Source organism: Antechinus flavipes, chromosome 2 (assembly GCF_016432865.1).
Source record: "Antechinus flavipes isolate AdamAnt ecotype Samford, QLD, Australia chromosome 2, AdamAnt_v2, whole genome shotgun sequence".
Classification (NCBI taxonomy): Eukaryota; Metazoa; Chordata; class Mammalia; order Dasyuromorphia; family Dasyuridae; genus Antechinus; species Antechinus flavipes.
This window is the reverse complement of record NC_067399.1, coordinates 175,867,840-175,885,110: the sequence shown is the minus strand read 5'-3', so window position 1 is coordinate 175,885,110 and position 17,271 is coordinate 175,867,840. Positions and strand designations below refer to the sequence as shown.

General features: G+C 36.2%; 1 protein-coding gene across 1 annotated transcript; it reads right to left on the bottom strand.

Annotated features, from left to right (window-relative positions):
• Positions 1-759: 759 nt before the first annotated feature.
• Positions 760-15,978, bottom strand: LRRN4 (leucine rich repeat neuronal 4). The gene is made up of 5 exons (XM_051975950.1): positions 15,643-15,978; positions 13,638-14,365; positions 10,505-10,709; positions 5,742-5,879; positions 760-3,674 (listed from the first exon to the last, which is right to left on the bottom strand). Exons 2-5 carry the CDS (start codon positions 14,332-14,334, stop codon positions 2,384-2,386), a joined length of 2,331 nt encoding a protein of 776 aa, XP_051831910.1. The 5' UTR covers positions 14,335-14,365; positions 15,643-15,978; the 3' UTR covers positions 760-2,383.
• Between the last annotated feature and the right edge of the window lie 1,293 nt (positions 15,979-17,271).

Sequence of the window (17,271 nt, the reverse complement as noted above, 5' to 3'; positions counted from 1 at the left end):
TCAGAAGCATCACAGTAAGTTGACTATAGATGGAAGATATTTGGAAGGGGGGAACACTAAGCACAAATTTTACAGTTACAAGGTTATGTATTGATATAAAAAGATTTTTATATACTCATTATGTTGCTTATTGCTATAGCTAATGAGTTGGCAATCTTAAGTGATAAAATGTTCACTTCTGATGTTTACTAGATCTTTCCTTCCCAAAGCTTCTGATCAACCTTTTAGCTGATCTGATCCAATTTGGAGCACAACTGAATCCCCTCACCCAACTTTAAATATTGGCATTACTTTGTACTGTACTACTAAATTGTGGTTGATTTTAAATCTAATTTAATTATAGAAATATAAAGTAGCATAGTATTAAGTTTTCATTCATATATGCCATGTATGTTACTTTGCCCTGGATATTTTTTAATAAGATATCATTTACATATAGGTGGGATGTATGAGAAGACTAAGTACAGATGGTATGTGTGGATTATACATTGGACAGAAAAGGGGTTTTGACGAGTTTATAAAAATAACCTAAGATCTTGTACTATAATGCCAGTGCAACTTGAATCCCAGTCCTCACATTACCTTAGACCTTCACTTTTTAAAACTTTTTACATCTATAAAAAGAACACATAATTCATCTTTCTGCTATGAAAGTGTGTTACAACATTGTCATTTTACAAATGTGATTACAGCAATTTGAAGCAAATTTTTTTCAATGCAAAATGTTTTAAAGCAGTAAACCAAACTCAGGAAATATGATCACCATTAAAGTCTTTATACAGGATTCCCATATTTTTGTGAAAAACATTAAAAACAAAACCTTATGATTTAAAAGACTAGGAGGAGAATTGTTTTTATCTGTAGTTACATACAAGAATTTATTTCGTCCATGTTTGATACCCAGAAATCCCAAAATGTCTTGTTTACTTATTTTTTTTCAATAGTAGATCTTTTAAAAATCTAATAGGCTGAAGTTTATAGGAGCAGATGTTGCTTTTTCCAGGTACTTAAAAAAAGAGGAGACATCTTCCTTGTGTTTCTCAAAGTAGTTGGATGCAAAACGTTTTAAAGCAGTAAACCAAACTCAGGAAATATTATCACCATTAAAGTCTTTATACAGGATTTACTTATTCCCATATTTTTGTGAAAAACATTAAAAACAAAACCTTATGATTTAAAAGACTAGAAGGAGAATTGTTTTTATCTGTAGTTACACATACAAGAATTTTTCGGCCATGTTTGATACCCAGAAATCCCAAAATGTCTTGTTTACTTATTTTTTTCAATAGTAGATCTTTTTAAAATCTAATAGGCTGAAGTTTATAGGAGCAGATGTTGCTTTTTCCAGGTACTTAAAAAAAGAGGAGACATCTTCCTTGTGTCTCTCAAAGTAGTTGGTCCTGGTGGTGTTTTTTGGAAATAAGACATTTTAGCTATGAATTGAAATTAATATACCAGAAAATCCTGTTTATCCTTAGCTAAGTAGTCAGAAGATCTGTATTTATATCCATATATTCCAACCTTCAGGGGAAGAATCTACTGAAATCCTTGGACAAATTCCTTGGCTAGTGTCCTGTTATCAGTTATATCTTGGCTGGACTTAATGCTTTAAAAGAGGCAAAGCTACAATGTAAGAATCATTTGTTTGCATTAGGGCTTTATTTTACATATTTTTATTAAATATTGAAATGACACTTAATTTATGAGAAATTCAAGGGCTTTTACCAGACAGCACATCTAATTTACATAGCAGATATCCAATAAATGTCAATGAACTAAATTACTATACCTAGTAATCAAGATATATGGTAAGACTGGAGATGGAAAAGAACATTTTTTAAGAACTGAGTTTGGAGATCTGGTTTGGAAGAACACTACTAGTTCGGCAAATTGTTATAGCAAGTCTCAAAGATTTAAAAGCTATAGCACTTAATTCACATGATTATTGAGAGGCTTAAAAGAGATAGTGCCTATAAAGTACCTTTCCAAGTTTAAAGCACTATATAATTGTCAGTTCTTGTAATCTAGACGTCATTGAAAGGAGTGTCTATATACAATTTATGGCTTTTTGAACTATAAGGTAGTCTGCAATAATTTGGGAAACTGATAATGACCTAGTTTTGCACGTAAAACTACTTCCCTTCATATTCTATCTATTCCTGCAGTGGAGTATTCTAAAAGGAATTTGGAAACAGGTGATACACTCTTTTATGCTCTAGAAACAAGTCAGTAATGTTTGTAGTGATAAATCATACTCACAAATTTATCACTGATGTAAATTGTACATCAATCTCTGTTCTCCCTTGGGAGGACTTTGACCTAACTTGATCAAAGATTGCCAGTTCCTTAGAATGAGCTTTTTAGACAAAGGCTTCCTTGGCACTTAAGACTTAAAAGTCTGAAGTTTTAATGGATAGTCAAATGCTGGATTTTTGTAAGAAACAAGATGCGTATCATATTGTTCTGCATGTCTGGTTTTGCACTTCTTATAAAGACACACAGACAGTATAAAGGTGCTAAGTAATAATAGTCCACTTGTGCTGCACAGACCTGCAAAAATGAATAAGAAACTTGGTTTTGTTGTAAATGTGGCGCAGGCTTTTCTCCATTCACTCGTCCTGGTTAGACTCAGCCCTGCTTTGTTAGACGCCAACACACACACATTGTAAGTTGTACTTGGTGAGAGCCCGTGCAAGGGGTGCTCCCTGGCTATGGCGTGGATCTCTCTCAGCACTGTCTGTTTCTCTGCTCTGTTTTCAGGGTGGTAGATAAGCTGATACATGTGCACCACAGAATTGGGTGCACACCAGCGGATGAGCGCAGATGTATCAGTGGTCTCGGACACTTCCTGGAGTTTAGGTGGGTCTGGGATGGTGTCTTCTCCACTGAGGCCGGGACAGCGGCAGCGTAATGATTTCTGTAGTACATCACATGGAGTTTGGAGATGCTTGCAAGGATGATAATCACAGGGGATATCCTGCTTAACCAGCTCCTTCCTGTCTTCTTCCTCCTCATAACTGTAGTCATCCATCATGTAGATTGGAATCCCTGCAATTGAAGCGCTTGGCTGATGTCCTCCAGTGGTCTGTGCCCTTTCATTGGTTCGGGGAGTGCTTATTGTGTGTGGAAGAGCAGGGATCCTGGGGTGCTGCTTAGGGAATGGAGTAGAGTTTGAAGTAGTTAATGAGATACCTGGTTCAATAGTAGATTGGTTAAGGAAGTTTTTCCTTGTAGTATTTTCTTTCCTTAGTTTTGGAGCTGTTTTTCCAACCCTGGGTGGAATAGTCACATCACCAGGACCTACTGAAGGGACTGTGGTTGGAATGATTGTTATCCTTCCAACACTTTGGGTAGGCAGTACAAATTCCAGTGTATTAAAGGTAGTTTTCTTGCTTGGGATGGAATTTTCCTTGGTAACGTTTGGTGTTCCTAAAGCAGGAAATGCTGTGGGCTCTGTTTTATGGAAACTGGGAGAAGCCAGTGTCACTGGTTGGTTTGGTCCATTTAATGGTTTACTAGAATTGTTAGCACTGCTTTCCAAGGAAGGAGGACTTGATGTCATGAAGGTTGAGTTTCTTTTAGAATGACACTTGCCGTACAGTTGGGAAAGAGAAAGAGAAGATGAAAATGTACTGTTGGGATCTGCAACTGGAGTACAAGTAGTGTCATTGGACCTGGAAAGTTGAGACAAACCAGTTAGAGAATACTTGATATCAGTGTTAGAATGATGAGAGGTCAATGGATGGACTAAGCTCCTATATATATATATATCTCCAACTAATCCTGATCCCTTCCAAAAGATCTCAGATATCTCAGATTCCTGTATGTATCATTCCTCTGGGTAAAGAGCCCTACAGAAATCATATGTTACTATGATTTTGGATTTTGAAAAGTTGATCTCTAAGTGACAAGAGTCCTCTCACCTATCTCATATTAAATTCTAATTTTGTAGGGTTTCTCAGAACTTGTACCTTTTTGGAACAGCCTTTGAGAAACCTGGGTCCAGTCACCCCATGATCTTACTTCCAATTAATGATTTGTTCATCAGTTTCTGGAAAATACATGAAAAGTAATCAAAACAAAAAAGACCTTCATGTAAAGGTCAGGGAAGTTGATATTTGTGAGAAAATTTACTTCTCTCTATCCCTCTAATTACAAAGCAAGTTAAAAGTTAAGCATATGGACGTTGGTTGTCCTGTGCTAAATTATAGTTGACCATAAACATCTTAACTGAATTTGTTTATCCAATAAGCTTTGGAGCAATGGCAGATTATAGGAGCAGTAATTTTGCTAAGGAACTGTGTAGTTAAAAGGAGGAAGATCAAATAATGGAAGTGCTGCATGGGAAATAAGGCTATTCTGGATATGGAAGTAGAATCTAATGTCCTTTGAGTAGCTAGGAACTAGTAGGGATGCTTTAAACCTTAATAGGGCCTAAATGAATGAGGAGAAGGGAGTTGAAGAATGACCAATAAACCTATCCCTATTGCACAGTGCACAGTTGTGGAGAAGGAAGAGCTCTGAACAGGCTTGAAGGACAACCAACGTCCATATGCTTAACTTTTAACTTGCTTTGTAATTAGAGGGATAGAGAGAAGTAAATTTTCTCACAAATATCAACTTCCCTGACCTTTACATGAAGGTCTTTTTTGTTTTGATTACTTTTCATGTATTTTCCAGAAACTGATGAACAAATCATTAATTGGAAGTAAGATCATGGGGTGACTGGACCCAGCCTTTCTCAAAGGCTGTTCCAAAAAGGTACAAGTTCTGAGAAACCCTACAAAATTGGAATTTAATATGAGATAGGTGAGAGGACTCTTGTCACTTAGAGATCAACTTTTCAAGATCCAGAAATCATTACTGAGAAAGCTGCAAGGTGATGAATTGTTTGTTTCTTTATACTTAGATTTGTATATGTCTCCTTTGATTGAACCTCCTTGAGGGAAGGAATTTAACTTTTGGTTTGGAATTCCCATGGCCTAATAAGTGCCTTACTCTTATGTATACTTAATAAATGTGTGTGAATTGATAGACTACCATTCTAGAATCGTTCAAGTATGGAATGAAGACTTTTTGTAAAAGTATCCTTCCTTTAAATTAGGTTTTTTAAGCTACTTTTTGATTATAGCAAAATGGTTAACCTTTGCAAAATGGTTAACCTTCACATACTTACCTCAAAATTTCTTGTTAACATGGTAATTAAGTTTGTTTTCAGTTTGGGTGTCTTATATTCTAGTATAGTAATTTCAATCTGGAGCAAGAAATCATAGTATTTGTGTTTGTAAGTTAAGTAGTCCTGGGATTTGGGATAGTTGAGGAATCATTTTAATAAAGGCAACAAATAATTCCTGAATAGAATGTTCATCAGAATAAAATCACTAGCATATAAACTTATTGTTAGAGGGTTGTATGGAGTTTGTTTGAATTGGGATATATTGATAATGCTGTGAGAATTCAGGGGATCTTCCTACTATCTTGTCATAATAGTGCACTGGTTATTTGATAAACAGTGACAAAGGACCATTTTGATGCCTTACTTGGAGGAATCCTCAAAGTTCTTAAATACTTTTTATTAAAAAACTAAACTCCTAGGTGCAATAACACACAAAAAAAACCATAAAGTATCAAACAGTAGTAGAAAAGACAAGTAATTTGTGTAAGAGCTATTAGTAAAGCTATTATCTGAGGCCCCTCTACCACAAAGTCCTTTTTCCCAGCAAAATAACAAAGCCAGTTACCTGCTCAGGACCATTTTCTCTGTGTTAGAGAGGAGCCAGGACAAGTCACAGCTACAAGTTAAAGGATTGCCATATAGGTTGATGAAAATGACTTGGGAGGAATCCAGAGACCAAGGTTGGAAGGAACTCAGGTTGCAACTGTACAACAAAAAGTAAAAAAATTAGAGAAGGATGAGGGGGGGTAGGTATAAATTATGTCAGTTTTATTATTATGGTTATATTACAAAGGTAATAAAAAATTAATTGTATCAGCACATAAGAGATGAGTCTTGGGCCCATTTCTACCATTAACCAACTATGATCCTCAAATCATTTTTAGTACCTTTGGTATCCCATATTTACTTTGGTCAAATACCAGTTCTTATCTCAGATGCTTCTAAAAAGAATCAACTGAGATAGCTATAAAAAGCATTTTTTAAGAACAATAAAGCACAATAAATTACTATGGAATAAGCATTCAAATTTGTTAACAAAATAATAATAAAAGATTGAGAACCTACACTATCTCAAATGATGGCCTCTAACATTCTGCTATTTCACTGCCATTTTAGAAATGTTAACCTGCAATGGTAGTTAGCCTTGCTTTTTTTTTTTTTTTTTTTTTTTTTTTTTAATCTCTTAGGCTTTCTTAGGCTCAGCCATTATACTAATTGCACAATACATGGGCACATCCATACATGCATGAACAATTCTATGTGAGTGAGAGAGAGAGAGAGAGAGACAGGAGAAAGACAGACACTATATACTGAGAAGATGACAAAAATGTAGAGTGGATGAATTAGGATGGGTGTTCTGCTATGGTTGATGTCAGGAGCAATCTCTAGACTCAATAATTTTACTATGTAGATTGGCAAGCACATTTCCCAAATCACTCCAGAGATAACCTCAAGATCTCTAGCAATTTATTTGAGTGGAAAAGAGAATTTTTTTCGTGATTTATTCTTGTTTTTATTTTTGTATTCTTTCACTCAAAATTAACTTATTGCTTATTGCTATTAGTGCACTTTGAAAAGTGGTTTCAGATTTGTTTCTGAAAAGTAGCCTCACTAAATTAACCTCTGGATTTCTGTTTTTATCTTATGTTTCCCTCCCCTTTGTTGAATTATCTCATCCCAACATTCTTGTATATGTTAATCTTTAAATTGAGTTTCTAAGGCAGTGTAAAAAGGGGAGTGATTACAAAAAGGCAACCTACAGTTCCGGGAATGGGATATGAAACTACTTTTCCTTAGATATTAATAGAATGATTATCTTCTTGTGAACCTTAGGGTTGTTTGTTTTTTAGCAGCAAGTGGCAAACTGCTGCATAACTATTGAAAAAACAGGCTAATATTTTGAAAAATACACTGGATTTGGAGTCAGAGAATCTGAATTTGTCATACTTCAAGTCACCTTTCACTTGGACAAGTCTCCTTACTCTTCTCAGCCTCAAATTTCTCAATTGCCAAGGAGTTGGATGATCTGATTGAGCTTGGAAAGCCCTTTGAGCTTTAAACTATGATTATCTTGGGAAAGAACCTTATACTGAACCTCATACTAACATTTATCAAAAATGACTGCTCATTGTTATAATTGACATGTTATAATGAGAGAGAGTGCAGGATTTGGGTTAAAAGACCTGAGTTTTGAATCCCAATTCTACTTAATTACTCTACTTGTGTGATCTTAAGATCTCAGTTTCTCATCTTTAAAATGAGGAAGACCAGATGACTTTAAAGGTGTCTTCAAGAAGCTCCAAATCTATGATCATAGAATCCCCAGAAATCCTCTTTCTATGAAATTAGCAGCCCAAGACATTAGCCCTAAATGTCAAAATCCTAGTAATGATTACTTTATAGACTGGAATAGCAATAACAGTTTTCTCCTAGTGTTGGTAGAATTGTTTGAAATCATGTGGATAAATGGGAACTTTGCTGATAATTCAATCAATTCAATCTTGTTCATTTTCATAAGCTTTTATTTTGTGTCTTCTATGTACAAAACATACATTTTACCCAGACAGTGACATTCCTTTTTTTCTAAAGGGAAAGAATACTTGTTTTGACTCAAATCTAGCTCTTCCTACTGAAAACTCTACTCATTTTCAGTAATATAAGACAAATAGGCAAGGTCTCTAATTTGTTTTAACAAGTTTTTGTCAAATATTTGTAGGAAAGGGAATTAGCATTTGATTAATGCCTACTATGTATCAGGCACAAATATCTTATTTGATAATCCTATGAAGTACATGCTGCTATTATTCCAATTTTAGAATTGAGAAAATTGAAGCAGATAAGAGCTAAATGACCTGTCACAATTAATATCCAAGGCAGGATCTGAATGACAGTCTTCCTGATTCCAGTATTAACTCAGGTCTGACTACAGAGCTAGCACTCTTATCTTTGGCACCATCCAACTGCCTCAATTTCAGATTGATTCTCCTGGCAGTCACTTTTTCAGCCCATTCCAAGGTTTAAAGTAGCTCCGCCCCCAGGACCAAATCTCAGCAAAATTAAAAGATGATGTTTCTTTAGCACTACCTGTTCAGAGCTTTCTTCCCTACCAATTCCCTAAAGGATATCCCAGAGTCTTTCTGCTATTCTCTGGCAATTGGTGACAGATAGTCTTGCTCCCGAGGCAAAAAATAATTAGTTCCATCTTTCCCTCACATTAAAATGTAAACAACTGGTAGAAAGTACATTGAATTTAGTGTCAAAAACAAAGTGAATGAAAAATTCATATTAACCTGCATTAGGATAAGAAACCCATTAAAATAATACATTATTAGTATGTACAAGTTTAAGAGGTATTGCAAATAGACAATTAAGCATGGAATTTAGTAGAGGTAAATCAGGCTAAATCACATTTGGAAAAACTCCATGGTGTTTTCAGTGTGTGCTAACTACTGTGTACAATGAAAGCTCTCCTTTTCACACCAGTATTTTCCCAGGATTAGTGATGACTCCCAATAATGGAATGCCTTATCTCAGGAGAAGCAAAATTTCAAAGAACTCACAAGCCAGTGAAAAGATGTTTGATGTATATATAGAGGCTGCAGCAAGTTACTTAGAATTATGTTTAGACAACTGGCATAAAGGTATTACATATATGACCCAAAAATAAGATATACAAAGTAAATAATGTCACAAATATATGCAACAAGAAATGACAGCTTACTTGTTGCAGAGGTTTGGAAAAAGTTTGTTTAAGGGCAATGGTAGGAACCATCAGTGTGGGAGTTCCATCTACACTGTAAGTGATAACAAATCAGATTTCATGGCTCAGAACAACCAGTAAATGACCTGAGGCACATGAAGGTCAAGTGACTTTTCCTGTCATGTAACTGAAAATTAAAATAGAGACTAGAACTTGGATAATCCTGACCCCAACTCTTATCTTGTACTGACATCCCTGAAATAGGAAAAGAACCAAGGGAAGGCTTGTAGAGCATTGGGTATATCTTCTGTGAGACACAATATGAACAAGAATCCTACAGAGTAAATAATGAAGAAGCTGTGGCCTGCATCAGTGGGGAAGGACTGCCTATACAGTAAAATATATCTCACCAGTCCAACACATTAGAAAACCGAAAAAAAATTCTTAGTTCTGGTTCCTTCAAGACCAGGCTGCTCTTTTCCCCTGGAACTATAGCTGGTTAAAGTAATGTTTTAGTGTATGCTAACAGGTAATAGAGTTGCCCCTATGAAGTAATGGCTAATGGGCCTCCCAAAAACCATACACAAAACACACAAATTTAAATTACTGGGCATTTTGGCTAGGAAACAGTTTTTTGGGGGGTTTTTTGTTTGTTTTTTTTTCTTTAAAGAAGGTAAAAAGTATGGTTCAGCAGTATCTTTTTATATACACAATTAGTAACAAACTTGGATGGGCCATTCTTTTTTACCCTTCCTTAGATTTGTGACCATTTTTTCCCCCTGTTGGTATGTGCTGTGTGTCTAGTTTTTCATAGTTTTTGTCCTCTGAATTCCTCATATTTTCAGTGTTTTCTCCCCAAACTTCTCTTTATTCAGTCATCATAGTTGCAATACTCTCATATGTTGTACTAGGCACTGAAGGGTTTTATACCAGTCCTCCCACACATTCCAAGGTATGGGGCTGCTAAACCAGAACTGTATGTTCCCAACCAGAAAACTGGAAACTTTACCATACCATGCTATTTCTGAGTCAGAATCCAACAATGACCCTGACAACTAAGCTTTCTGAAGCTAAAATAAACCTTAAAATCTTTATGGAAGCTAAGGCTAAGATTAGGGATTCAAGTTGGTACATACATATCTATGCCTTTAATCAGGCTATTATTCCCTTTCTAGACTTAAAAAAGATGGATAGCTTGGATTGGCTTTGAATGGGATTTTTTCTAATGTAACTTTTTTGAATAAAAGGTGGTCACGATGTTGGAGTATTATTTTTCTGGATATGGTTGGCCATATGTTGAGGCAATTGCCCACGTGTCATAATCCATGGGACCTGTAAAGGCTATCTTGCTCACAACTAAACTCATCACTTGAGGTGTCAATAGTGTCTGATATATCCCCCCTATTAGTAATTTTTTTCTCTTTGAGTTAAGCATCTTTTTAAGATTCTTTTAAAATGAAAAAGTGTCAGGGTTAATTTCTCCACTTTTTTGTGGATGTCATTAAACCTGAGATACTGATATGTCCATAAAAATAACAGCATAGATGAAAGATAATAAATCATTAATGTAGGATCTTAAAATACAGACGCACAAACATTAAGCATAGTGATCTAAGATCTACACTTACTTTTGGAATAGAAGAGATTGCAAATGAGGAGTATCTTCAAATATTTTTGTTTTAACAAGACTTAGTGCTTGAGAGTCTTGACAATCCAGTACTCTCAAGTTAGGTGTAGCCTTGAATATTTCCCCATCAAGGCTTTTCAGCCTTGCCATCTTCTTAAGGTAGAGGGACGTGAGGTTTGGTATGTCCCTGATCCATCCCAGCTGGACTGAAATACAGAGAGGAAACTTTATTGACCATGCAAAGACAAGCAGAAGGGAAAGGGCACTAAAATGAAGTTTCATTAAAAACAATGATACAAGGATTGATTTGTGTCCAGCACCTGAAGACATGTAAAATTTGTACAAAGATATCTTCTATGAAAATGATTTGTAATCTGTAGACTTACTACCTGGGAGATGTCTTATGATGTAAAATCCCCATCCTTTGGGCTGTGGGATTTGGTGGTGTTTTTTTTTTTCTGGGTTTTTTTGTTTTGTTTTCTCCAAATAAACCTAATCTTTAAAGTTAAAAAAAATAATGATACAACATTCACAAATGATATTTCATGAATGTAGGAGTTAATCAGAAATTTAAAATGAAACTCAAAAGACTACATTTTAGATTCATTAATATGTGATTAGTTTAGAATCTCAACTAAAAATGTAGTTTATGAGAAGGACTAGATTTCAGAAATTAGAGTGTTATCACATCTCATCAATCATAGAACTGGAATATAGTCCAACATCAACAAAATAATAGGGTCATGACAGCTAAAAGAAAGTCATTCAGTACAAATCACTTCTAGAATGAAGATGAAAAATTGAGGTAAAGTGACGTATCCAAAGTCACACAGGCAGTAAATAGCAATGTCAGAATTCCAAGGCTTGTCCTCTGATTCTAAATCTAGCACCATTTTACCTGAGATGAAACTAAGGCGCAAAGAGGTTTACTTTCTTAATGTTAATGTTAATGTTTAGTAAAGAGAAGTGAGCACTGGACCCCCAGATCTTTTGACCTCTAGCTCAGTATCTTTATTCTTACATCCTAATAGGAAAACTAAAGAAAACTCCAACCCATAGCAGTTTTCTCAAGTAGCTAATATGAAGATAGGAAATTCAGATATGAAATGGGGTAATTAGTGGAAGTAAAGAATTGGGGAAAAGAGCAAGTCATCTTATTAGGCAAATTACTTTTTTTTATACTTTGATGGCTCTCCACCCCCACCCCTTTTCCTCCTCTTCTTCCTTACAAAAGCAAAAGTTTCACCTTCCAAGTTCTAATTCAATTTCCTAAATTCTCTTGTTCTAAATGGGATTTATGGTGGGAAAAAAAACTGCTTTCTTTGAGATAAATTTATCAATAATGATAACAAGAGGCAATTATATTATGCTATAAGATTATAAAATATTTTACTTGTGATACCTCATTTAGCCCTCCTATGATTTTGTTCTGCTCAGTTCTTTGTGACCTTACTTAGGGTTTTTTTTGGCAACGATATTGGAACTGATGGGGGAGAGGGGGAAGTGTAGCTTCTAAGAGAAATATAGCAGTAATCCTGAGGCCCCCAGACTTTAGGAGTGCTATTGTTCTAATCTAATTGTTCTGTCAATGATCCTAAAGTTTCATGGCTTTAAGAATATTATACTATAGTCTTAGAAACTTTTCTGACTGCCAGATAACAATCTGTTGGTCAGTGATAACAAGTTTCTGAGACAAATGGTGAGGTGCATACCAGCCTATTGCTCAACCCCACTTTTAAACCATAAAATTCAGTATTGAGGTGCATAACAGACCCTTCCTCAGTTTGATTTCTAAGTTATAAAATTAGCATATCAGTGACATGAAGAATCAAATATCTGTCTTGTCTTATAAATTTATCTTCTTTCTCCTGTTTTTTTGCTAAAATCTTTTGGAACTTAGCTTCAATTGGCATTACAATTACAATAAATTTTGCCCCTTGATTTAGAGATAGATTAAGCCTGCGAATTCTTTTGAGATACCTCATGACACTAGTCTGCAACCTCAACTTTTTGGTATCGCCTTTTGAACCTCAACATAATGGTTTGACATTTTCTTTTCCAGTTTATTTTAACAGATAAGGAAACTGAGGCAAACAGGGTTAAGTTATTTGCCCAGGTACACAGAGCTAATAAGTGTCTGAGGATGATTTTGAATTCAGGTCTTCCAGGGGTCTGATGCTCTGTTTACTGCAGTACCTAATTGCCCCAAGAACCTCATGAGCGATACACAGTAATTCCCATTTAACAGAAGAGAAAATCTTAGGCAAAGAAAAGTGACTCAAAGTCAGTAAATGTCTGAGGGGACTCTTAAGTCCAATGTTCTCTTTCTCTACTAAACCAACTAAACAAAGAAATATGGAAAGGACTGACCCTCCTGTGGATGGAACTCAGAGTGTACATCTAGTGCTGAGTTCATCAAGTCTATTTCCTGAGCATCTATAAATGCTTGTTTAGTAGAATGACTATGTGTTCATGTATGTGTAATCGTATATATACATGTGTATACATATATGTATTATGTGCATGTGTGTCTATAGGAATGTATGTGTGTATTTATAAATATCTATATCTATCTAATCTATCTATCTATCTATCTATCTATCTATATATATTCCCAGACTGTCTGTATTGGGTAGTATTATTCAGGAAAGAAAAAAATTTTGTACTATGCTTTCTTCTTTATTCCCCTTGTGACACCATATACACACCCAAACACATGCAAATATATATATTTTATATGTTCTTATGTCTATATGTGTATGTGTATCCATGTGTATATATATACATAATGCAACATAAAAGTATATGCTTATGTATAGATAGATGACAATGTGTGTGTCTTTGAGTGTATCCTTTTATATTCATATCTTCCTTCTTTGAGGGCCATGCTGGCCACAGAAGAAGTCAGGCCCTAGATTCAGACCTGAGTTCACTTTCTGCCTCAGACATATATTGGCTTTTTGAGGATGGGCAAGGTCATTTCAATTTTCCATGCTCCCCAAAGTTGCTTAAGTTGAAGATGAGTAGCAGCGATTAAAAAAAAAAAAAAAAGGTTTTTGCACACCAGAAATTCCCCACTATAATGTTTGTAGTTTAAAGCCCAATCCCATTCCCAGAAAAATCCTCAGACTTACTTTCTGGAAGAAAAGTCCCACTCAGATCCAGTACTTCCATGGTTTGCATCGGTATCTTTTCTCCAGCTTCGTTTAATATTCTTTGAGCAAAAGCTGACTCCTTAATTCCCTCTTGATCATTTTTTCCCAACAGAGTAGCTGACAGGTTAAGGAGACGTAGGGATGGAAAGCAGGAAAATGCCCCGGGTTGGATTTCCAGAATAGGATTTCCAACAAGTGAAAGCTCTGTCAGGTTCGGCAACATCATAGTTTGGCAGCTGGGCATGGATGAGAGCTTGTTGTAGCTTAGGTCCAGAGTTTCAAGGCTCTCAAAGACCAGGGTTCCCCCCCAGTGAAGCTCTTGGATCAGGTTGTTCCTCAGGATAAGAACTTGAAGATTGGGAAGGTTCCTCAGGTCCTGATCTTTCAATTCCTTCAACTTGTTACTGCTTAGGTCTAAGCTTTGTAGTGTCTTTGACAGACAAGGAGGGAAGTTTTCAAGGCTTCTGTTGACTAGAAACAAGGTGCCTCTTGTTGTCTTATTGAACTCCTCACAAGATAAGCTAGAAAAACTGAGTTTGTCCTCCTGGGGACCAAGCTCTGTGACTTGAAAGAGAGTTGCTATTGCCTTTGGCACAGCAACACCTTCCATGCTCAGTGGGCTCTCAGGTGCTGCCCATCGCAGCTCCATCATGGAAAGCAGCAGCAAGTACAACATTCTGTATTTTCAGTAGCTTCCAAGCATGGACCTTTTGGGGAGAGGGTAGCAAAGACCATCAGAAGACATAGTAAATACAATTGCTGTTCAGTGTTCAGAAAGAGTTTCTAAGTAAAAGGCTGGGGTGGATTTTCCTGTTATACCTGGAATGGTTACCTAGAAGCAGGGGATGTAGTAAGGTCTTTACTGGAATGAACATCAATCTTTCTAAAAAGCTTCGAAGGGAAAGCCATTGCTATAGTTTTAGAAAAGCCTGGGATATTTTGACATGGGAATTGTGAGACCTTAAAAACCTCCAAGGTCAACACCCTCACTTTCTAGGTAGATACCATTTCCTAATAATTCTTGAGGCCCCTAAGTATCAAGCTAAAATATTAAGTTGCCACTCCTAGGCTCAAAAAGTGTGGGGCATGAAAACTTGATGACTTCCAGCTGAAATCTTTTCCCTATAGAAGTGGTATGGGGCTGAGAGAGAAACATGAGCTACATTCCAAGGTCTCTGGGAACACAGAATATTTTTAAAAATATTTGTTTAAAAATTATGAGCTTGACAAACATCAACAAACATGTATATATCCTTACACAAAACAAAAAGAAAAAAAGAAAATTGAAAAACATGAGTTTTTCTTTTGTACAACTTGGAAATAACACTGACTTGCTCAATACTAGAGAAACAGCAAGATACAGAGGACCTTAGAGTCAGGAAGAAAACGGTTCTATTCCTACTTCCAACACTTCAATAAATCAGTAAACATTTATTAAATATATACTATGTGCCAGGCACTGCGCTAAGCCCTAGTGACCAAGAACAAACCCCTTCATCTCTGTAAGCCTCTGTTTGCTCATCTGTCAAATGGGGATAGACCTCAGAAACAATGTTTCTAAAATGTTTGCGAATTGTACTGTACTACATAAAATTCAGTTATTATTAAGGTGAGGGAGCAAAGAAACCCCTGGAATATGAGATCTCCAAACTAGCTACTCCCTCAGTCCAGCTATTGATATCTGTACTAGCTCCCAATGTTAATTATGACCCAAGCCATTTTTTTCTGCTCACTGGGAATTCTGAGCCATGAACTATAGTCCCAGTCATACTTTTAATTATAGGATATAGGAAAGCCACTTCCACCATCTGAGCCTCAGTTTCTTTCTCCATAAAATGAGGAAGCTAGACTGGATGATTTCTAAGATCCCTTCCAGTTTCTACAACAAAACAGCCATGATTCTGAGAATCTCTGTTCTTGATAGTGGGATGAGGAGGGGTGGGATGGGGTGGGTTTCAAGAAAGTTCATTCACTTTGTACTTACCAGACAGGCACTTTTTGAAGTATATAGCCTTCCAGTCTTCCTCAGATTCCCTCGGTTCTTTTTTTTTTTTTTTTTTTTTTTAATATATATAGAGATAGATTTTGACGAAGAACTTGTGAGTCAGCCAGCAGCTTTGTTCACGATCCCAGTGGCAGCTCTTCCCAACTTCTCCCCATCCACGTTCTTTCTGTCCCTCCGCCCATGATTAGGGGCAGAGCTTACTCCAGCCCTTCTGAGCCCCTCCTCCTTCTCTTTCTGGTCCTCCTCCTTCACTGAGCTTTCATAGTTTCTCCTTTACCCACTGGCCCTTCCCCTCCCCCTCCTCTAAAGCCAACTCCTCTCTGAGCTTGTTACAGCTTTCGTCTCTTGTTTTTTACATTGCCTGAATTCTCTGAAGTATGAAACGTTCTTGCTCTCTCAGGTTCGGACTTAACAAGGGTTAATGGGGCTGGATGGTCAGGCAAGAGAGCAACTTCATCCTCATTTTTCAGTAATCTGCTTAGAGCAGCTTTTCCCTTGCAGGTAATTGCTATTTCCATGGGAGAAGTAAAACTGAATGGTGAGAAAAGAAAAAAAGCTTGTCCCTTTCTACTCAAGGCAGGACAGCCAAATGTCAATTTGAAATGAACTCCGCTACAATTTCCTTAGTCTGCTAACCAGTACTGATAGCATTGGAACACAGAACAAGAATATAATGAGGGTCCCCCACAAGTGTCTTCTCCAAAAACAAGAATATAGTGAGCATTCCCCCAGAAGTGTATTCTCCAAAAGCAAGAATTTAATGAGGGTGCCCCAAATGTCTTCTCCAAAAGCAAGAATATAATGAGGGTTCCCCACCTCCAAGTTGACACCTAAAAATACTTGTTGATTGATTTGATTATGTACAAAATAGGAGGAAGAAAGAGGAAGGAAAAAATGAAAGGAGCTCTGCTTGGAAAGGCCTTTAGTTGATCTCAAAAGCAGAGATAATAAAAGAGCATTAATCACTTTTGTCCTGCTTTCAGTATACATGCTTGTATTCATTTTGTACTGGAAATCTGTTTCTAGATGATATATCAAAGTTTCCTTTGTGTTTTATTTCATTATTTACAATAAAAGTGGAATTCCTAAGATCAATGGTCAATAAATATTTATTTTTTTTAAGGTTTACTTTCACCTCCTCCCACCCCCAGTACATGGTTATACACATACATTCATATTTTTTTTAACATATTTCCTTATGAATCATGTTGGGAGAGAAAAATTAGTTAGAAAGAAAAACCATGAAGAAAAAAAAGTGTGCATAGCATATGTTGATTTACATTCAGTCTCCATCTCTCTGGATGCAGACAGCATTTTCCATCCAAAGCTTATTGAGATTGCCTTAGATCACTGAACCACTGAGAAGAGCCAGATCTATCATAATTGATCATCACATAACCTTGCTGTTATTGTGTACAATGCATTCCTGGTTCTGCTTCTTTCACTCAGCATCAGTTCATGTAAATCTTTCTAGGTCTTTTGGAAATGTTTGTCCATCATTTTCTATAGAACAATAATATTCCATTACTTTCATGTACTGTACCTTATTCAGCCATTCCCCAATTGATGGACATTTACTCATTTTCTAATTCTTTGCCACCACAGAAG

Excerpts from the sequence above, each read along its gene's own strand:
- LRRN4 (XM_051975950.1), bottom strand. The coding sequence starts at position 14,334 with ATGTTGTACTTGCTGCTGCTTTCCATGATGGAGCTGCGATGGGCAGCA. Across the intron at positions 10,710-13,637 it reads TGGGACTTTTCTTCCAGAAA|TCCAGCTGGGATGGATCAGG; the intron begins GTAAGTCTGAGG and ends TCTGTATTTCAG. Across the intron at positions 3,675-5,741 it reads GAGAAAATGGTCCTGAGCAG|GTCCAATGACACTACTTGTA; the intron begins GTAACTGGCTTT and ends TCAACTTTCCAG.